This window comes from Cladosporium halotolerans (assembly GCF_011745625.1).
Source record: "Cladosporium halotolerans strain TM138-S3 chromosome Unknown Sca8, whole genome shotgun sequence".
Classification (NCBI taxonomy): Eukaryota; Fungi; Ascomycota; class Dothideomycetes; order Cladosporiales; family Cladosporiaceae; genus Cladosporium; species Cladosporium halotolerans.
The window spans coordinates 412,392-432,457 of NW_027191459.1; the positions used below are offsets into that span (position 1 = coordinate 412,392).

General features: G+C 54.4%; 9 protein-coding genes across 9 annotated transcripts; 6 read left to right on the top strand and 3 right to left on the bottom strand.

The window, feature by feature from the left end:
* The first annotated feature begins 113 nt into the window (after positions 1-113).
* WHR41_03278 (uncharacterized protein) lies at positions 114-1,979 on the top strand. The gene is made up of 4 exons (XM_069371884.1): positions 114-426; positions 528-994; positions 1,048-1,217; positions 1,270-1,979. The coding sequence occupies exons 1-4, from the start codon at positions 394-396 to the stop codon at positions 1,806-1,808; spliced, it is 1,209 nt and encodes a 402-aa protein (XP_069231127.1). The 5' UTR covers positions 114-393; the 3' UTR covers positions 1,809-1,979.
* On the bottom strand, positions 1,868-2,864 carry WHR41_03279 (uncharacterized protein). The gene is made up of 2 exons (XM_069371885.1): positions 2,202-2,864; positions 1,868-2,147 (listed from the first exon to the last, which is right to left on the bottom strand). The coding sequence occupies exons 1-2, from the start codon at positions 2,437-2,439 to the stop codon at positions 1,972-1,974; spliced, it is 414 nt and encodes a 137-aa protein (XP_069231128.1). The 5' UTR covers positions 2,440-2,864; the 3' UTR covers positions 1,868-1,971.
* Positions 2,865-3,665: 801 nt separating this feature from the next.
* WHR41_03280 (uncharacterized protein) lies at positions 3,666-6,223 on the top strand (the record flags this gene model as incomplete). Its single annotated transcript, XM_069371886.1, has 2 exons — positions 3,666-5,714; positions 5,777-6,223. The coding sequence occupies 2 exons, from the start codon at positions 3,666-3,668 to the stop codon at positions 5,894-5,896; spliced, it is 2,169 nt and encodes a 722-aa protein (XP_069231245.1). The 3' UTR covers positions 5,897-6,223.
* Positions 6,224-6,474: 251 nt separating this feature from the next.
* On the bottom strand, positions 6,475-7,392 carry WHR41_03281 (uncharacterized protein; the record flags this gene model as incomplete). Its single annotated transcript, XM_069371887.1, has 1 exon — positions 6,475-7,392. The coding sequence occupies one exon, from the start codon at positions 7,390-7,392 to the stop codon at positions 6,475-6,477; it is 918 nt and encodes a 305-aa protein (XP_069231244.1).
* Positions 7,393-7,605: 213 nt separating this feature from the next.
* Positions 7,606-10,023, top strand: WHR41_03282 (uncharacterized protein). Its single transcript, XM_069371888.1, has 2 exons — positions 7,606-8,535; positions 8,922-10,023. The coding sequence occupies exons 1-2, from the start codon at positions 7,669-7,671 to the stop codon at positions 9,807-9,809; spliced, it is 1,755 nt and encodes a 584-aa protein (XP_069231247.1). The 5' UTR covers positions 7,606-7,668; the 3' UTR covers positions 9,810-10,023.
* A 672-nt stretch (positions 10,024-10,695) lies between these two features.
* WHR41_03283 (uncharacterized protein) lies at positions 10,696-13,509 on the top strand. The gene is made up of 4 exons (XM_069371889.1): positions 10,696-11,105; positions 11,153-11,728; positions 11,780-12,447; positions 12,508-13,509. The coding sequence occupies exons 1-4, from the start codon at positions 10,965-10,967 to the stop codon at positions 13,148-13,150; spliced, it is 2,028 nt and encodes a 675-aa protein (XP_069231246.1). The 5' UTR covers positions 10,696-10,964; the 3' UTR covers positions 13,151-13,509.
* Positions 13,510-14,663: 1,154 nt separating this feature from the next.
* On the top strand, positions 14,664-15,074 carry WHR41_03284 (uncharacterized protein; the record flags this gene model as incomplete). Its single annotated transcript, XM_069371890.1, has 1 exon — positions 14,664-15,074. One exon carries the CDS (start codon positions 14,664-14,666, stop codon positions 15,072-15,074), a length of 411 nt encoding a protein of 136 aa, XP_069231241.1.
* Positions 15,075-15,083: 9 nt separating this feature from the next.
* Positions 15,084-16,962, bottom strand: WHR41_03285 (uncharacterized protein). Its single transcript, XM_069371891.1, has 4 exons — positions 16,002-16,962; positions 15,760-15,948; positions 15,600-15,703; positions 15,084-15,538 (listed from the first exon to the last, which is right to left on the bottom strand). Exons 1-4 carry the CDS (start codon positions 16,855-16,857, stop codon positions 15,227-15,229), a joined length of 1,461 nt encoding a protein of 486 aa, XP_069231240.1. The 5' UTR covers positions 16,858-16,962; the 3' UTR covers positions 15,084-15,226.
* Positions 16,963-17,244: 282 nt separating this feature from the next.
* WHR41_03286 (uncharacterized protein) lies at positions 17,245-19,344 on the top strand. The gene is made up of 4 exons (XM_069371892.1): positions 17,245-17,545; positions 17,603-17,883; positions 17,951-18,751; positions 18,816-19,344. Exons 1-4 carry the CDS (start codon positions 17,436-17,438, stop codon positions 18,887-18,889), a joined length of 1,266 nt encoding a protein of 421 aa, XP_069231243.1. The 5' UTR covers positions 17,245-17,435; the 3' UTR covers positions 18,890-19,344.
* The last annotated feature ends 722 nt before the right edge of the window (positions 19,345-20,066 follow it).

The window sequence follows — 20,066 nt, forward strand, 5'->3', positions numbered from 1 at the left end:
CTCGACGGCTCAAGCAAACGTGCTGCATCCTGTGACAACAGGAGCTGGGAAGCAGGATCAGGATGGTGGCTAGTACCCATCACGCCGGACACGCAAAGATTCCAATCATGTCATCTTATAGTCTTTTCAAGCTTAAAGATGACTGTTGAAATGCAACTGGGGCCTGGCTATACGCACATGGACATCAAAGTGCCCCTACAGCATGTCGGCAAAGGGCGTACGCTAGCCAGAACGCAATGTGGAGTCTAGAAGCCGATCACCACCGCAGCCTGCCAGTCATATTCCATCTAATAATGCCCTTTGGTTATAAAGATACATAGCTATACCACTTGTCACTTGCTCTCTCAATACCAACACTTCCAATCGCTCTGAGTTTCACCAAGCAACACTACCATGGCTCCCATCCCACCTTTTGCAGTTGAACAAGTGAGCATCCTCGGTCGAATGGCACCGAAAGTGACACGATCACAGATTGGCCATTCGTTACGCTACGGGAAGCTGGCGGCAGACGCTGACATCAGATGCAGTGGATGGACACCTACGAAACGAGCGCCAAGTACAACCTCGCAGAAACATGCTGTGCTAGCATAACTATCGACGAACTGCTCACCCTCTCTGAAGACAAGACCGCGTCTGCAAGCTCTCTCCTCGACACATCAAAAGTTCAAGGCTATGGCGAGATTCGTGGATCTACAGAGCTTCGCAATAACCTCAGTCGCCTCTACTCCAGCAAAGTCGGCACGCCTCTGTCACCAGAGAACATCCTCATCACGCCTGGAGCTATCGCTGCGAATCACCTGGCCTTGTATGCTTTGGTCGGGCCGGGTGATCATGTGATCTGCCATTACCCGACATATCAGCAGTTATACTCTATCCCTGAAAGTCTCGGTGCCGAAGTCTCACTGTGGAAGTCGAAGGCGGAGAACAAATGGCTGCCCGACCTTGAAGAGCTCAAGGCACTCGTGAAGCCTAATACCAAATTGATTATCATCAAGTATGTCAAGTCACTTTTGAAAAAGCAAAGCCAGTACTGACTTCTCACTCCAGTAACCCGCAAAACCCCACCGGTGCTATCCTTCCAAAGTCTCTCCTTCATTCTTTGGCCGACTACGCTGAGTCGAAATCCCTCCCAATCATGAGTGACGAAGTCTACCGCCCTCTCTTCCACTCCATCTCGCCCCTAGACTCCGACTTCCCACCCTCAATCCTATCGACCGGTAAATCCCACCACACTCCCCAACACCCACCCTTTCCTAACTCAAACTCCAGGCTACGCCAACACCCTTGCCACGGGCTCCCTCAGCAAAGCCTACTCGCTCGCCGGCCTGCGCGTCGGCTGGATCGCGAGCCGCAACCGGGACTTCATCGAGACGATTGCCAAAGCCCGCGACTACACGACCATCTCCGTCAGCCAGCTAGACCAGAGCGTCGCGGCCTTTGCGCTCAGCCCAGACACCATCCACGCGCTGCTGGGGCGCAACATCCAGCTCGCGAAAACCAACCTCGAGCTCTTGGAGCGGTTTGTCATCAAGCACGATGAGTATTGCAGCTGGGTGAAGCCGAGGGCGGGCACGACTGCGTTTGTTAAATTTGAGAGGCAGGGAAGGTTGGTAGATGCGGAGGCGCTTTGTAAGGCGTTGCAGGAGAAGACGGGCGTTATGTTGTTGCCGGGTGATTGCTTTGGAGAGGAATACACGGGGTATGTGAGGTTTGGTTATGTGAATCGGGAGGAGGTTGTCAAAGAGGGGTTGGAGAAGTTGAGGCTGTTTATGAGAAAGGAGTTCGATGATTTGCCTCTTCTTGAATGAAGGGAGGTAGGTTCTGGAAGACGAAGAGATGCGTCACAATCTACCTGATGGAATCGGGATTTTGGGACTGCCAAAGTTCGCTGTCTTGTTCATTTGAATATTTGACTGCTACAAAGTTCTCGACCATCAGAACGTCTGACCTCACCCCAACACCGAGTGTTTCTCAAGCATACGATCCCATATTGTGGTTAACAACCTCGAAATTGATACCGCACGCCGGGTCACGCACAAAAGCACCATAGTAGCCAGGATGGTACATCGGTCTCAAGCCCGGAGCACCGTTGTCTTTGCCGCCCGCTTTGATCGCTGCTTCGTAGAATTTGTCGACGAGTTCATTGCCTTGCATGTTTCAGCTTCTCTCTCATTCTCAGTAATACAAACAAGTGGACCTACTGGACGCAGAGAAAGCAGGGTGCTGTAACTGCATCACCTTTTCCAAAGTTTCAGCGTCCCCCTCGACTGCTCCGACCCAGAAGAACGGCGTTTGGTCTCCCAGGCCGACGGAAGTGGGAATGGGCCGCATCATTTCTTTTAAGCCAAGCGGCTTGAGGGCAGCGAGTAAGAACTGTACGACATCTTCCAGCTTAGATGCCGGAACGACGATTGCTGTGTGGTCCAGCGTGAGGGGCATGATGAAGGCGGGAGAATGGATTGCGTATCGCTGTGGTCTTGGAGAAATGATACAATCGACTTACAGGAGCAGACAGCGAGTTGCTTTGGGGGCAACCCCTGCAGTCTTATATATACCTATTGCAGTGTTGTTACACTTGCTTGTGGCGCTTTGTAGCTTCGAGGGCTGAGCACCGCTTTCAGGCAGCCAGACGACCCCGCGAATGAAGCTCTGTTCCAGAAAGCTAAAGCGTCCCTTTGCTTCGAGGCATCGTTCCTTCGAAGATAAGTCAACACTGATTGGGAAAGTGAGGAGTTCAAAGGGCTCTAGATTCCCTTGGCGATCCAGGCAGAATCCGCAACATCAGGCAGGTGAGCTTTAGGTCACGTATATCAAGGGGAGCGCTCTGTAGATGGCGGTAAACTAGCTGGAGCTGGTATGCCTCCCGCCGACTGATATGATAGCATCTCAAGTGATAGTCGAACGCAACCGCTGTGCTACGTCAACGTGAAAATGGGAAGCAAACCACATCATTAAGGCAATGGAACGTGCAGTCCGGACCGTCTGGGTCCCACGACCACGATCATCGTCTTATGAGCGGACGTTGGTCTAATGGAGTTGGGGCCAGTGCAGACCTTGCGGTAGTTGCCGAATGTGATCCCGAGGGCTACTAGGGTTCTGGCCGGAGGATCCTGAGCGCATCCCACGTGGGTTCGAAAGAGAGACAGAGACAAGGTCTGGAGCAGGTAGCGCTGCTGAGCGTAGTTGGCGACACGCGCAGACAAGAAAAGACTAACAGGCACAGGTCGAAGCGCTCATGTTGCTAGAGCAGGTTGATGCGCGTCGCATGCTGGGCAACTTCGAGTTGCTGCTTGTGAGTAGAGAACAACGGGCATCCTTATCGACAGGATCGCTTGGCCGCGGAAACTGCCAAGGCATCAAGGAGACTGCCGATTGGCGCGCAGTCGCGCCGTGGCTCCGCTGGCCAGCGACTTTCTTGACCTTCCGCCATCGCTGACGATCTTGCCGAGCAATGCTCTTCTGGGCAGCAGTGTTGGAGCCAAAATGCCATGACGCTGAAGTCTGCGGTGCTCTGGGCGAGGCCTTGTCGCAGCCTTATGGGGCGCCCTATTCAGGTACGATGACGCCGTGGCTCGCTGAAAGGTAGGTATTATTATCTTTCTGTTGTCGCTTTCGAATCTTGCGAGCCTTGTTGTTGGAAGGGGGTGATTTCGATTACTCTCAACATGCTTGAGCCAATTCAGGTCGCCAGTGAAGAGTACAAGCCTCTTACTGACGATGAGATCAACGCTTTCTTCGAGGATCTGGATCGGGACAACAATGGATATGTGGTCTTCGACGAATTAGAGGCAAAGCTACACGAAGTACACAAGGAACTCGCTCCAGAGCCAAAGAAACACCACATCTTGCATCCTTCCCGGAGAGATCTGGAGAAAAATGAGAATCACAAAGGTGACGGCCTGCACGCCTTTCTGTGTCAGCTACTGCCTGAATGCGACTCCAAAATTGGCAAACATGAATTCATGACGCGAGTGAAGAAACTCAGGATACCCAGTCAGAAGCAGACCGACAGTTCAGAGCAAGACAAAGAAGACAAGCAGAAAGAGCTAAGGTTGCCGATGCGGCGACGAATACGCGCATACTGGGCCGTCCATGGCCCTATGATATTATTTATGACATTCGTCGTGGCATTGCAACTTGGATTTGGCCTTTGGCAGGGTTTGACCTACTTCCTTGGCCAAACGTATCGCGATGCATATGGACTGGGAGTTGGATTCGCAAAGCTGGCTGCCGGCGCGCTATACCCGACCTTGTTCTTTATGTTGTTGAGCATGAGCAGGCACTTCTCAACTTTCCTGCGGCGAAATTACTTGATCAGTCGTTTCATCAATTGGGACCTTAGTCAAGAATTCCACATCCGCATGAGCATAGCTGGTCTTGTCCTTGCAACCATGCATGCCATTGCGCATCTTAGTGGCACGTTAGTGCAAGGATCTCGCGCCTCTCGCCAGGACGCCGTAGCTCAAGTTCTCGGACCAGATGCAGTGCCACGCTCATATGCCTCTTACGTTCGCAGTCTTCCTGGTTGGACTGGCATCGTGGCGCTTGCCCTGTTCTGGCTCATTTCATTGTTCAGCATGCCTTTTATCAGGAGCAAGAGCTATGAGATTTTCCAGCTCGGCCATTTGCTAATGTTTCCCATGATTGGCATGCTGTGCGCTCATGGAACTGCAATGCTTCTACAACATCCAATGCTTGGATACTGGCTAGCATTTCCAACACTGCTAGTGCTATTTGAGCGTTCCTGGCGCTTTCTTCGTGGCTTCATGAAGGTGCCAGCTAGGGTGAAAGTCCTGGATACCGATGCCGTACTCCTCACCTGCAAGCACCCAAGTGGGAAAGACTGGAAATACAGTGCTGGACAGTACATACTGCTCCAGGTACCTGAAATCTCGTTCTTTCAGTGGCATCCGTTCACTGTATCATACTGCCGTGATGATGTACTTCACGTCCACATCAAGTTCGAGGGTGACTGGACAAAAGCGCTCAAAAACCTGCCAGAGGACCGAGACATCCGAGTTGGTATTGACGGACCGTTCGGCGCGCCAGCTCAGCGCTTCTATGACTACACTCATTCAATCATTATTGGAGGCGGCATCGGGATCACGCCGTTTTCCGCTATCCTCGCCGATCTCGAAGACCATTTTACTGGGCTTTCAGATCCTTGGGAAGAACGCCGGCAATCTCGTTCATTTCCCGTGAGCCGCAGTCGCAGCCAGTCAAGAGTACGCATCAGCGGCTCTAGACAAGGTTCGAGGTCAAGGTCTCGTCCTGCGAGCCGCCGCCCGTCGCGCCCGAGCAGCATGACTCTGGCTCCTTCGGACGAAGAAAAGCCCAACTCTGAGCAGATTCCATCCAAGCACCCCAACCCTGAGCGCCGCGTAGACTTCCATTGGACCGTCCGCGAGAAGAACAATCTCCTGTGGTTCTCTGACCTGCTCAACCGCACGAGTGAAGGCGCTCGCCCTCTAGCAGACGACGGCAACCTTGAGCTCAACATCAACACGCACATCACCGCAAAGCGCAAGAACATCTCGACGCACGTATTCCGTTATCTGCTCGACAGCTATCGTACAGACGCAGCGCCTTATTCGGCTCTCACTGGACTAAAGCAGCCCAGCCATTTTGGTCGCCCGGACTTCGACGACATCCTAGAGAGGCATTTCCAGGACATGGTAGATGCGGGTATCACTGAGAAGAAAGTCGGCGTCTTCGTGAGTAGTGTCTGATGCAGGTTTTTGAGATGTACACCTGCTGACTTGGCTTTCCAACGTAGTATTGCGGCACCCCGGTTGTCGGCGAAATTCTATCTGATCGTTGTCACCTGCTTACTGCGAAAGCACGCGACATGGGGATGCGGATTAAGTACGATTTCATGATGGAGGTGTTCGGTTGATGATATCTGCGGTCTGGCTCGGCCAACGCTATGATGAACGATTGAGTATCCTTCGCCCACTCAGAGAGTGAGGTCCATGAGGTTTTTTAATAAAGACATTCTATCTAGATTTCTCTATTCTCCGGAAGAAAAAGGAATTGCTGGTGCTGCTTTTTTGTAATCGGCTGTCGAGGCTGAATTGTTATATGGAGAAGTGAGGATGTTGACTTCGATGGAGCGCGTCGTAGTCCTCCAAAGCCTGCAAATTTCGGACACGCGAGGGATGTATGTACTATTGTGCACTGGATCATCATATGATTTTCAATACAAGACCCATGGACCGTCAAAGCCACCAGACTGACTAGTGAGGTGAATCTGAGTCTACGAGAAGCATCTTCCTCAACGCCGACCACCGTGTACCCGATATCATTCCTCGGACCAAAAGTGTGGCCGGACGTCGTCCCTCTGTGACTCCTTTCAAAGGTGACATTTAGGTGATGGTGAATTTTCAGCTTTATTGTACAAGTACTTCATACACACTGAGACACAGATTGCCTGCAGCGAGCAACGCGCGATATTCTCGCACAAGTTACCCGCACTCAAAAGTTGTCGGTGTCCATCTTGCCGCCGGTAAGCGCCTCCGCAATCCTCCTGACTCTTTCCTGGTTGATTGCAATGTACCCTCCTGCGCTCTCGATCGCCTTCGAGCTGCGTGCATTGTTGGCGCGGTTGAGCATGTCCTGCACGCTCTGAGGTTTGCCAGTCTCCCAGATGCTCATACCTTCACCACGGTCGCCGAAGGTGACGGGGAAGTCATTGGTTCCAAAAGCGTTTTCGACAGCCTCATCAAGCTGTTTGGGAGTGACAATGAAATTGCGGGCATGGGAGTAGAGGGTGTTGACGGAGTCGAGACGTTCGGCAGTGCGGGTGGCCTCGAACGCAGCACTACGCTCGCGCTTGAGAGCTAGGCGAGTCTGGCGTGAGGGGTCAGGCACCTGGCCGTGATAGAGGGCGTCAAGATCGAGGCCATGGGATGGTGTTGTCAGGCGCTCGTCTTCGCGCTCAGGGCGGGAGAGAAGTTCGTCCTGCTCCCTGTACTTCTCGGCTTGTGCCGTTTCCATTCTCCTCCGTGTCTTCTGTTGCCGATCCTTGAGTTCCCTCACACCTTCCCTCAGGTTACGCTTGCGTTGCTCAGCCATCCTGGCTTTCCACGCCTCTCTGCTGCCCTTCTCAGGGTCGCGCTGCCTTTCCGCGGCCTTCGTCTTCCTGGCGAGAGCCTCTTCGCTGGATTGGTCTCCTGCACCCTTTCCGCCAAAGACATCGCGAGGTACGGGAAGGACACCCTTCATCCATTTGTGCTGTGGTGCGTTTTGTTGCGGCGGCTCCGGGAAGTTAATGTAGCGAGGGTGCTCAGGGCCGACTGATGCGCGCCCAGCAGTAGAAGTAAAGGTCCGCTGACTGCATGATGGGCACTTCCAGGCGCGCAAAGGCGTCGACAAAGCGGTTCGAGGAGGCATGGTGTTTTGGCGGATGGAGTGATATCGCAGAGCGTATTTCCCTTTCGGGCTCGCAAGCGCTGCTGGGAGTCGGCTTGGTCTGCGGCGTTGTCGGGAGTGAGCGCAGCATGCGGCTTGGCACAACTTCCGCTTTCTCAAGCACGGACGCTTGGAAGAAATAAATCCTCAAAGCCTCGGCGATCTGCAACTTCTTCCACGCGAGACATCAGGCAATCTTTGCCTTTTTCTCCCGCAAACTACACCTTCTCCCCACACAGGCACGACACAGCCGTAGCCATGGGTACTGGAAAGAAGGAGGCCACTCGTCGCGAGCGACAGGGCAAGGATGGCAAAGACGGCATGGGCAACGTCCGTGTCAAGGGCGAGAACTTCTACCGCAGTGGCAAGCGCGTAAAGCAGCTTAACATCTGGAAAGAGGGCAAGGCAGAGCACAACGCTCGTGGCGACGTAACCAAGGCCGCCAGCTATCAGAGCAAGGAGACGCCCGTTGCACGCATCGAGCCGAACAGGAAATGGTTCACCAACACTCGCGTGATCAGCCAGGACGCACTGACCGCTTTCCGAGGGGCGGTGGAAGAGCAGAAGAAGGATCCCTACTCGTTTTTGCTGAAGCAGAACAAGCTTCCCATGAGCTTGATCAACGACAACAAGGGTAAAGAAAGAGTCGATGGTCTCCTGCAGCATGCTGCAAAGATCAAGATCGAAGGCGAAAAGTTCGGGGACACTTTTGGACCAAACGCACAAAGGAAGAGGCCTAAGCTTGCTGTCAGCTCGATCGAGGATCTGGCTGCCGCAAGCGGCAACGATCTCGAGACCTACGATGAGAGACGAAAAGAGCAGGCCATGCTCTCTGGTCAAACTCTGGACGAAGAGCCTGAAAATGACCAAGCATATTTCTTGCCTGATGCTGGCGCGCTCACAACCGCACGAGAGGCTATCTTCACAAAAGGCCAATCCAAGCGAATCTGGAACGAACTCTACAAGGTCATCGATTCGTCGGATGTGGTCATCCATGTGCTGGACGCAAGAGATCCTCTGGGCACCCGTTGTCGGAGTATCGAAAAATACATCCGGGAAGAAGCACCTCACAAGCACCTGCTGTTCCTGCTGAACAAGTGCGATCTGGTTCCTACGAACGTAGCGGTACGTGACGATCCTTATTTTCCTTTTCCTCTAACCCTACGCCCTTTTTTCTCCTGCGCTCAGCCCGCAGATCACGCCACAGTTCTTTGTCAGGGTACCATACCAGCGCCGCTTCTAGGCCACCATTTAATGGTTGGAATCTGTTACAACTTTGGCAGATCAATATCTCGCCCGCCCAGATCAAACAGCGTTTTGTTGTTTGGTCGCCTTAGGGATGAGAGCCTGTCCCTGTTTTGAGTAGCGATCTTGAGCCTGCGTTCCGCGCGGGCCAACGTGAAGGACTGCTTAGTCTTGGGACAAACACCTCTATTTTCTTTTTCTGGTTTTGACACATTGCATTTATTCTTGCAATCCTTGCGTTGAATTTTGTCGCTGACTCGACGCAGGCTCGCTGGGTTAAGCTCCTCTCTCGCGAATACCCTACCCTCGCCTTCCACGCCTCCATCACCAACTCTTTCGGCAAGGGCTCTCTCATTTCTCTCCTCCGCCAATTCTCTGCCCTTCACTCCTCCCGCAAGCAAATCTCGGTCGGCTTCATTGGCTACCCGAATACCGGTAAATCCTCCATCATCAACACACTACGCAAGAAGAAGGTCTGCAATGTCGCGCCTATTCCTGGTGAGACCAAGGTGTGGCAGTACATCACACTCATGAAGCGCATCTACCTCATCGACTGCCCCGGTTGTGTGCCTCCTAGCATGACCGACACACCGGAAGACATCCTCCTCCGTGGTGTTGTCCGCACAGAGAATGTTGAGCACCCTGCACAATACATTCCTGCCGTGCTCAAGCGGTGCCAGACTCGTCACCTTGAGCGCACATATGACATCAAGGGCTGGGAGGAGAAGTCTACTGCAACACCAGAAGAGGAGGCGCAGAAGACAGACAAGACCCGCGTGGACGAGTCCATACGCTTCCTTGAGCTTATCGCCAGGAAGAGCGGCAGGCTGATCAAGGGTGGCGAGGCGGACATCGACGGTATTGCCAAGCAGGTTATCAATGATTTCCTACGCGGCAAAATCCCTTGGTACATGCCGCCTCCGAAGGCCGAGGGCGCGGAGAAGGAGGAGGAGGAGACTCAAGGTCGCGATGAGAAGCTCGGTCTGACTGGCAAGAAAAGGAAGGCCGAAGATGAGGCCGAGGCTGGCGAGAGCGACGACGAGGAAGAAGCTGACGGTAGCGGTGATGAGGAGTTCGCCGGCTTCGACGACGAAGCCGAAGGCGGTGTGAGCCTTGTCGCTGACGAGAGCAGCGAAGAGGAGGCGAAGGCTTGAGGACGTCGATCAGTAGAGTTACTATGATACCCCCGGATATATGAATGACTTCTAATGCCCGCCATACTGCTACTGGCTGCGGCTTTCGCTCATCTGGCTCCCAATCTTTGGCGTTCATAAACTTCCCGGCAAGCTCCAGTCACGACTAATGGATAAAATACCGCCAAAACCTCTTTTGGGACCCATGGCCGCCGTATGTCTAACTCAAACCACGATTTCCGCGCCACTTGGGCATCCAGCGCTCGTCGATCGTGGTACAGCAGACTAAGAACTCCCCTTTGATGGGTCGCGGCCATATGTATGACCGTCGAGCTCAAGGATGAGGACGATAACAACGCCTGCTGACTGCTGGCGCAGCCAGTCTGGCTACGCCCACAGAACGCCCTTGCTCGGCCCCAAAGGTGCCAGTGTGTGATTTTTCATTCTGATGTGACTTATTATGCTAACGAGGACGTTGGCCTTTCCCTTCTGTCTACCATCGGGCGGGTAATGCGCTCCTAGGGAGTGTGTTGGAGCTTTACACCTCTATAGCTTGTATTCGGACACTCCTTTTGCCATGAGCTCATTGAATGGATTACTGATGACTTCGATCTGTGATGGATGCCATGCCGCATCTGCTTAAAAGCCTTCATAACAGGACAAAATTTTCAATCACCGAACTGGTATGCGAATCTAAATCTACGGAACATATACCGCCCGGTTTAAGGTTGACTCGAGCCTTCACCCCACGCGATGTTGCAGTTCACAGCAAGCAAGCTTCGGAGTCCAGCGTCTCCACTTTCGTCCTTGCGGGGTTGTCTTGCCGGACTTGCCCAGGTGACACTTCCACCTTCTCAAAACAGAGGCACTAATCAACCGAGACATTCCTAATGCTTGGCCTATGTGTAGTACCTGCCGCTTTCCGTCTATCGGAGGCGCATCGCCATGATCGTCGGTGTTGTGGTTACACTGGGTTCCGGGATCGACAGGCACTGGTGAGGTAGTACCAATGGACATGGATATAGTCGTGTTATCTGCGGAGTTGAGATGCATGCAATGTGTCATTGGGAAGTGCAAAGTTTATGAGATGAGTCTGCTTGTTTTTCTCGTCGAGCGCCCTCCCATTCTCCTCCGAGTTTTGTCACTTTCTTTCCTGCTGGACACGAAGTCGAGAACATGAAATATTTTGGCGTAACGAGTACAGTATCGCTACTGGCGCTGGCAGGCCTTGGCGATGCTCAATTCCCATCTATGCCAGAAGGTGTCACCGTGAAGGAATCGAGATTCGGTGACGGGGTCAGCTTGAGTTGGAAAGAGGTAAGAAGACGGTCAGATTGATCAAGCTTTTGTACTGATGGGATCAGAATGACATTTGTGAGACCACCGAAGGCGTACGTAGCTATACCGGCTATGTCCATCTCCCACCCGGTAGTCTGGACGACTTGGGCGAAGAGCAGGACTATCCCATCAACACCTTTTTCTGGTTCTTCGAAGCTCGCAAGAGCCCCGAGAATGCTCCTCTGGCTATATGGATGAACGGCGGGCCAGGTAGCTCCTCTATGCTTGGTCTTTTCGTTGAGAATGGACCATGCTATGTTCACTCCGACTCAAACTCTACTTACTTGAGCGAATATTCATGGAGTAACGAGGTCAACATGCTATTCCTGGACCAACCCGTGCAGGTGGGCCTCAGCTACGATACTTTGCAGAATATCACGAACAACCTTGTGACGGGTGATGTCGAGCTGCTGAACGACACTGTGCCGGAGCAGAACGCTACATTCTTAGTTGGCACGTACCCGTCGCAGGATGGTAATCAAACTGCTCTGGGGTCTGTGAATGCCGCCAAAGCTGCCTGGCATTTCTTGCAGACTTTCACTCAGGAGTTCCCGGCGTACTATCCTAACGACTCTCGCATCTCTATAGCTACCGAATCCTATGTAAGCCCGACTGACCTCAAATATCGATTGAACGAAATTGACAAAACATAGGGTGGCAGATATGGTCCCGCATTCGCATCTTATTTTGAGGAACAGAACCAGAGAATTGAAAATGGGACGTTCACCGACGATGACGGGGAGAACGCGATTCTCCACATCGATACTTTGATGATCATCAACGGTTGCATTGACCGTTTGGTACAGTGGCCTGCATACCCGACGATGGCATTTAACAACACCTACGGCATTGAAGCGGTGAATGAAACCCAATGGCGCAATATGACGGACTCTTTCGAGCGCCCTGGAGCTTGCAAAGATCAGATCATCGATTGCAGAGAAGCCGCAGCTGTCGGAGATCCTCAGAATCTGGGTACCAACGCCACCGTCAACGACATCTGCGAAGCGGCCGAGACGTTCTGTCGAGCTAACGTCCTCAATCCGTACGTGCTGTACAGCGGACGAAATTACTACGATATCGCTACTCTCGATCCGGCTCCCACCCCGCCATCTTTCTACGAGGGTTTCCTAAACCAACAGCATGTGCAGGAAGGTATGGGCGTCCCACTGAACTGGACGCAGAGCTCAAGCACCGTGAGCGCGGCGTTCAGAGGTATTGGTGACTATCCGCGCGATGGCTGGCTCGATGACCTCGCATATCTACTTGACAACGGAATCAAAGTCGCGCTCGTGTACGGAGACAGGGATTACGCGTGCAATTGGTGGGTTTTCCAAAATCCCAGGATACCTTGCGGAATCACTTACTAACGCCACCCGCCCAGGTACGGCGGCGAGCTCGTCTCCCTCGCAATCAATTACTCTGCCACAGGCGCCTTTGCTGCTTCCGGCTACGCCGGCATTCAGACCAACGCCACGTACACAGGCGGCCAAGTCCGCCAACACGGCAACCTCTCCTTCTCGCGCGTCTACCAAGCGGGACATGAAGTGCCCGCCTACCAGCCAGAGACAGCATACGAGATCTTCATGCGGGTGCTCTTCAACAAAGATGTCGCCACCGGCCAAATCACGACTGGCGCAGGTAGCAATTACTCCAGCTCCGGGCCCGCGGACACGCTCGCGTTCCGCAACGAGCAGTTCGAGCAGCCGCTGCAGTTCTGCTACACACTCGATCCCGGCTCGACGTGCACAGAGGAGCAGATCGAGAGCGTATTGAACGGCTCGGCGACAATCTGTAGATATATCGTCAAGGACCGCAATTCGACGCAGCTGTTCCCGGAGTTGATGGGCACGCTGGGCGAGGAGGGATGCGGTAGCGGCAGCCCTGGGAATGGCACTTTGGGCGGCAACGGTACGATGGGAGTCGGTGGGTCGCCCTCACCATCCCCGTACGAGGGTGATGCGCGGAGTCTGTCGGTGTCCTTGTTCGCCGTCGTTCTGGGATTTATGGCCCAGACGCTGCTGTGATGGGGTGACCGCACTCGTCACGCCAGGATCCTAAGCGCTCATATGGGAGGTGCTCTCCGGGAATTGGCAAGTCCGGGGAGCTGCTATCAGCTATTTCGTTGTTATTCTACTTACTTGGTCCTTAGAAAGTACGAACGTTCGCCAGGATTTAGTGAAGCATCTCCCCATTCTGATAACGTCGGATTAGTATAAGGGAGTCTCTGGCCGCAGCACAGTGAGTATCTTATAGCGCGGAACGTTCGTCCTAAGCGCTCATATGAGAGGTGCTCTCCGGGGAATGGCAAGCCCAGAGAGCTGCTGTCAGCAGTCTCATTGTTATCCTATTTACTTGGTCCAAAGAAGATTTTGATTTGAGTCGGCTACTGGTTGTTGGCTTTTTGGCCTGTTTTCTTGATGTGGTTTTGATTTCCTGTATGAATCTGTCGCCTTCGAGTTTTGACTCTCTCGCCGGTAAGCATCACATTTGAAACCTCTACGCGTGATGATAGGAGCTCAAATGGGTGTTTATTGGCGGAGATGCGTGTTCGACGTCGAGAATGTCGAGCATCCCCAGCGCAATCAAGCCTTCTACCGTCCTATCATCCCTGCCGAGCTTATAAGTATCCACCCATCAACCAGAGTGGCATCGCCATGTTTCCCCGGCTTTCTCTGGTGATTGTCGCACTGAATATCTATAGGAGATAGTAGTACCTCCATCGCGTAGCTTTCGACGGAGAGGCTGCTGCTTCCTAAGCAAGTGCCCGCACTTGTATCCCCAATATGATTCGATCTCTCATCGTTCTACCATCCTTCCCAGGCCCAAATCTCCACTCGTAATCCGGGAGTTTATGGTGTCGTATTGCTTTGCCGGCACATTCTGGCGGAAACTGTCCCCAATATCCACGGGAGATGGTAGTGCCTCATACTCGTATTTTGATTACGGAGAAGCTTTTCCATCAAGCACACGCCGAGAAAAGTAAGCCAGCATGTTTCGACATATGCTCATTCTGATCTTTAGGGGCTCATATAGCTCAATCTCGGTGGGGCGTAGCCCTCCGTGACAATTTGCCCTCAACAGAAAGAGCGCGTTCCCTCGGCCATCACCGCGAACAGTATGATTTCCAGCGACACCGGCAACTGCAACGAGGCCGCGGCTGACATGCTGGCATGGCCGCGCTGGATCATCCCGGTCTCGCCGGGACCCCTATCGCGGGTACTATATACTCTCAGAGTAGGTGCGACCCCTCCATAATCGTCGTAGATTACAGGAAACCTCAATGGAACTATTCAGACAGGCAAAAGAAAAAACAACGCATAGGAAATTTGCGTGGAAACGCCAAAAAGTGCGAGCGGCAATGAGGAGGTATAATCGTGCTGCATCGTGCACGCGTGAGGGCGAAGTCAGTCCAGTCGCCTAAGCCACACCGCACCGCACCGCCACACGCCAACTTTCCCATCTCTCGTCCTCTCAAACCCATATCTCCCTCAACCACCTCACCTCCACCTTCACCTCCAAAACACGACCAACGCAACCATGCGCCCTACCCACCGCCTCCTCCCCCTCCGGACCCTCCGCACCTACACAACGCACCCCCCACCCGCCCGCCCCTTCCAACCCGGCCCTCCCCCTCCTCGCCCTGAACCCAAGACACCCACCAGCACGACGACCACTACCTCAGCACCCTCCAATCCCAACCCGCGCCCGGAACCCCCCAACCCCGCCCGCGGCGCCGCCGCTTCTCTCCGCGCAGCAACAGAAGGCGTCCTGGACCCGCGATACCGCGCCGCGTCGCGGAGGGTGATCGCGATTATCTGCGCGGTGCCGATTTTCTTGGTCACGAGCTGGGTGCTGTTCCAGAGGAGGTTTATGGGGGTGGAGCAGAAGCACTTCAAGGGCCGTGAGGGGGCTGTGGCTGAGGGGGTCGAGGTCGGGGAGGGGAAGTGAGGGGAGGAGTATGCGGAGTGTGGGAGTTGGTATTAGGACTGCTATTACTGCTACGACGCTGTGAACTAAGAAAACGCTGGAACAAGACGCTTGGAACGCGGAGATTCGCTGAAGGAAAAACGGGAAGGTCAGGCAACGTTTTCGCGCCAGAATCACCACGCGCAGTGTCCGCCGTCGATCCGCAGGTCGCTGCCGGTCATGAAGCTGCTGGCGTCGCTGATGCAGAAGACGGCGGCGCCGCGGTACTCCTCGGGCACGGAGAGCTTGCCGAGCATGTTCTGCGTGGGCCAGTCGCGGCGGCGCTCCGGGTACTTCTCGAAGAGCGCCTCGACCATGGCCGTCTGGATGTAGCCGGGCGAGATGGTGTTGACGCGGATGCCGAAGGAGCCCCATTCGGAGGCCAGGTTGCGGCTGAGCTGCAGGACGGCGGCTTTGGAGGCGTTGTAGGCGGGGCAGATGAGGCCCTGAGAGGGTGTGTTAGTTTTGTGATGGGAGTTGGGATGTGAAGGAGGAGAGCGAACGTACTCGGTTGGCGACTGTGCCGCTCATGGAGGCGATCATTGCGATGCTGCCGCCGTTGCCCCAGCGCATCATCTCTTTTGCGACTGCTTGTGCGGTCATGAAAACACCTGGGATAAAGTCAGCTGCCTGTATCGCAAAGAACATGATCGTCCCAGCTACACACCAGTAACGTTGACCTCGAACATCATGTTTGCATCTGCCTGCGTGTAGTCGATCGCCGGAGTTTCCTGCTGAATGCCGGCAGCAGCGATGAGGCCGTCCAGTCTGCCCTGCAGGTCGCTGATGTTCTTGACCACCGCATTCAGTCCTTGGACGTCTCGGACGTCGATTTGGCGGTAGTGGAGCGTGTTGCCTGGAAATTCAATCAGCCAAATGTTCAAGAGATAACCTCGAGAGAACACTCACCAAGCTCCTCAGCCGCTCTCTGTTGCACCCTGTAGAAATCCGCACTCGGCTCGGGGAGACGGTCAAGCGCGTAGACGGTTGCACCAGCCTCGAGCAGAGCTTCAGCCTGGACGAGACCAAGACCTCTAGCGGCTCCAGTGACGAGGACGACTTTGTCATTCAGGTTGAACTCGGGCAGACGCTTCGTGGTACCCAGGTACGATCCGGATTTGTAGTTGTCCCTGAGCGCAGCGGCCTCCTCGACGGGAGGGTCTGGGGGCGGGCGGTCGGAGACAATGGGGTTTCCGCGAGGTGGGTCGCGGTGGTCGTGCATGTCGGTGCGAATGGAGGTCAAGGGAGCGATCTTCTTAGCGACCATTGGGGCGCGGAACTGGCGCAGAGCGCGAGGGGCGGAGCGCATGAGGGAGGCCATAATGAGGGCGTTAGGTGTTTTCCTGCTTTGTGGGCTTTTGCGACAGCGAAGAGGTGGTCTTGTAGTTGAACTGTCGAATGTGTATCGCTTTGGAGGTTGAGATATGCTTTTGTTCTTTGAACACGAGAGAAGACTAACGACAGAGATGAGGAGAGGAATGATGATCGAGGGTCCGGCAACAGGAGGACCGAGATACCTTATACCTAGCTGTACCTGACTTGACCGCCCAAAAAACAAAGCCCAAGCCTCTATCCTGATCCGCACAACCCGTGGCTCGCGCGTATTCTGCTCCGCGAGACCATTGACTCCGAAGGCCGAGAGGCAGGCACAGCCGCCACGGCTATGCTCGAAATGTCCATCCGGCGGGCGGCCTTGCGGCGACGGGAAGGGCGCCGTGAGCGGTGCCGGGGAGAACAAACGAGTGGCAACGCGTGTCCAGGGCATAACGGGCGTGTCGCGTGGGCAGATGGCAAGCAGAAAGCAAGGCCTGGACCAGAGCCCAAGACCTTCCCCGCCCTTCCAGTGCCCTGTGTTTGGGGTATGAGCTGAGGTCTGGGAACGGATTACCGGTTACGGAAGACCGGCAGGCAGTGGCCGGCCGGGACTAGCATTGGCATGAGGCTGCCGGCATATCGGTGAGCGCGGACTGGAGCTTGCTGCGGCGGCCGTTGGGTGCATAGCGATGGTCGGTTGGCCGTTCCGCAGGGTCTCGTCCACGGGGATCGCGTGTGTTGTGCAGGCGGATGTCCTCTCCCCGGCGCTTGCAGGTGAGGCCGGCTGTCTGGACGGCCATCGCCCGCATTTTCCCCAGGCTCGCTGGCTTGGCGGGGCTCCAGGCGATCGTGCGCTTGCAGGCCACGCTGTTCATGCACCCCAGCCGCTGGGAATAACATCCTTCGAGAACCGACTGGACTCGACGGGGGCCTGTCTATCCTGACTCGCGCTGACCGGTGGTGCTGCTATTCTTGGCTAATTGCAGCTCGCCTACGACGGTGGTTGTTTGTGTCGGCCGGGAGCCTATCATGCCGTCGCCCTCATCGCTGCTCACGAAGACTGCGATTGGGTGCGCTGTGGCTGTAGCCGTCTACGCGATCATCTTGGGTGCTCTCTTGACCCCGACCCTTCAACGATTGTAATTGTGAATCCAACGACACTTATCACTGTCTTGAGAGGGTACTGACGACGACAGTGCTCTGTATGCCCATAAGATCAACTCGCTGTTCTGGCATGATATCAACGATGCCGAACAGTTTGGATTTTCGAGAGGCCAAGTGACGCCGTTCACCATACCAACACCGGACGGTGAGACGCTATACGCATGGCACGTCTTGCCTATCGATACGTACTTGCGGAATGAGCAAGTTCTCTCGCAAGGAGAACGACCCAGTGGGCCGGTCGCGGAGTTTGCAGACACTTTGCAGTTCAAATTACTTGCATCGACGCAACAACCGGCACGAGTCGTAATCAATTGTAAGAAACGATGGACTTCTCAATGTTCACCTGCGATCGACAACGCTGACACGTCCCGGCGAATAAGTCCATGGAAATGCCGGCCACGTCGCTCAAGGTTGGCGTACCGATACATATAGGAATCTCGCTCTGCAACCCAACACTCACGTTGTAACCATCGACTATCGAGGATTCGGACATTCAACAGGCTCGCCCACCGAAGCCGGCCTCATCGCCGACGGCACTGCGATCGTCAACTGGGTAATGCACACCGCCAAAATTCCCCCCGAACGCATCGTCCTCCTCGGCCAGTCCCTCGGGACAGCGGTATCGAGCGCCGTAGCCCTCAACTTCGCCAATCCCTCGAGCGAGCTCATCCCACGCAGCGACCCTGAATCGTCCTCACTGCTGAACTCCGGCGATCAAATAGCCACTCGCACCGCCTTCGCAGGAGTCATCCTCGTCGCGCCCTTCAGCTCCCTCCCATCCCTCCTACTAACGTACCGCCTCGGCGGCACCATCCCGCTCCTCCTCCCTCTCCGCCCGTTCCCAAAGCTCGGCTACGCTCTCACCAGCCGCATGACGGATATCTGGCCCAGCGCTTCACGGCTCGCAGCATACTACAACGGTTTCTCTGCCAACCAGGATCTCCTCACGCACAAAGTCGACGATCTGACTGGCGACGGCTCGATCGCAACCCGCGAAATGGGTGCGCTGCAGATCATCCACGCGAAAACGGACATGGACATCTCGTTCCGGCAGACGGAGATAATTTGCGCGGAGATTCTGGGAGACGAGGGGAAGTGTGTTGCTGGTGATGGTGGGCTTTTGTTAGATGTGAAGGAGGCGGGGAAGCCGAGGGTGAGGGTGCAGATTGTGGAGCATGGAGGTGAGTTTTCGATCGCGTGGTGGTGAGTGTATTTGGACTGAGATTTGCTGACGTGATGATGCAGGGCATAATCGGATCGTGACTTATTCACCGGTTGCCTTGGCTGTGGCGAGAGCTGTTGAAGGCGCTTTTGCATAGCCGACTGCTCCATCGCATGCGGAGATTGTACATACAGGCTTTGGTGCGCTTGATCGTATGCGCAACGTCCTGCATGCAGCAATTGCCTTGCATAATTTGAATCAAGCGATGGGTACATATTTCCCGCATTGCACGCAACCCGGAGCTGCTTCGATCATACATAACAATGAGGTCGATAAGCAATGTTCGCAGAGACAAGAGACCTGCATCGTCCACGAACAGCACTCCAAGCTCATACCATCTGCCTTAGACGCCTGAGATCCTTCATTTCCTACGAGAGATACATCAGATCCGTGTACACAACACCTTGTTTCAGCTAATGTCATCATGCCTAGATTTACGATGTTGAGTGATTCTCTTGCGAAGCATAGAAACCGATCCTGCACAAGCTCCATTTGAAGCTGCTGTAATCGAGCACAGACTACCCAAAATGCGTTGTCCTTCAGAAGAAAAGCGAAACTTCTCTCGCATAGGGAAACCGTTGACAATGGCTCGAAAATCGTTGATAATGCTAATTTGATTCGCTTAGTCTTAATCTCCGTCTTCGCTTCTTCATCAGTCACTCGCAGACGAAGTTGTGCCTATCTCGCCCGGACTGTCTACACTCACTGGACCCTGGAGAAGCAGCCTCGTGCCTCGAGAATAGATTTACACTTGAAGCTGCTATCATCATTCAAAAAATATCGTTATCTCTCATCTCCCTGAGAGCAACAGCCATGTGCGTCATAGATGGACTTGCATTTGTTGCTGCCATCAAGTGGTCTCGGAAGAGGTGGACCTTCGCAGCTTGGGCGTTGCCCATGCTCATCGCGACTAGCGACACAGGTGTCCCGTCGAAAAAAAGAACGAGTTGCCAGGTTCTCGGTCCTAGGCTAATAAGGTAGAGAAACGCTCTAAAACAAGGCGCTAGGCCGATTCGAGCGAGGCTACTGCGGTGGCAGTTCCGGCCGTTCGAATGACAGGAAGGGAAGAGCTTCTCAGCGGCGCCTCGAAGACAGCCAGGCTGCGGAAGTAGACGACGTCGACGAGAGTGTTGGGTCGCTTTATAAACGCACGAGTTAGTTTCCTGCGGAGGCTGTCGACGACGTATTACATGTTGAACATGGTGCGCTGCCCAAATGGCCTCAGGCCGAGAGGGAAGAGTGGGCAGAAGCGATGGACGAAGTCACGGAATGTC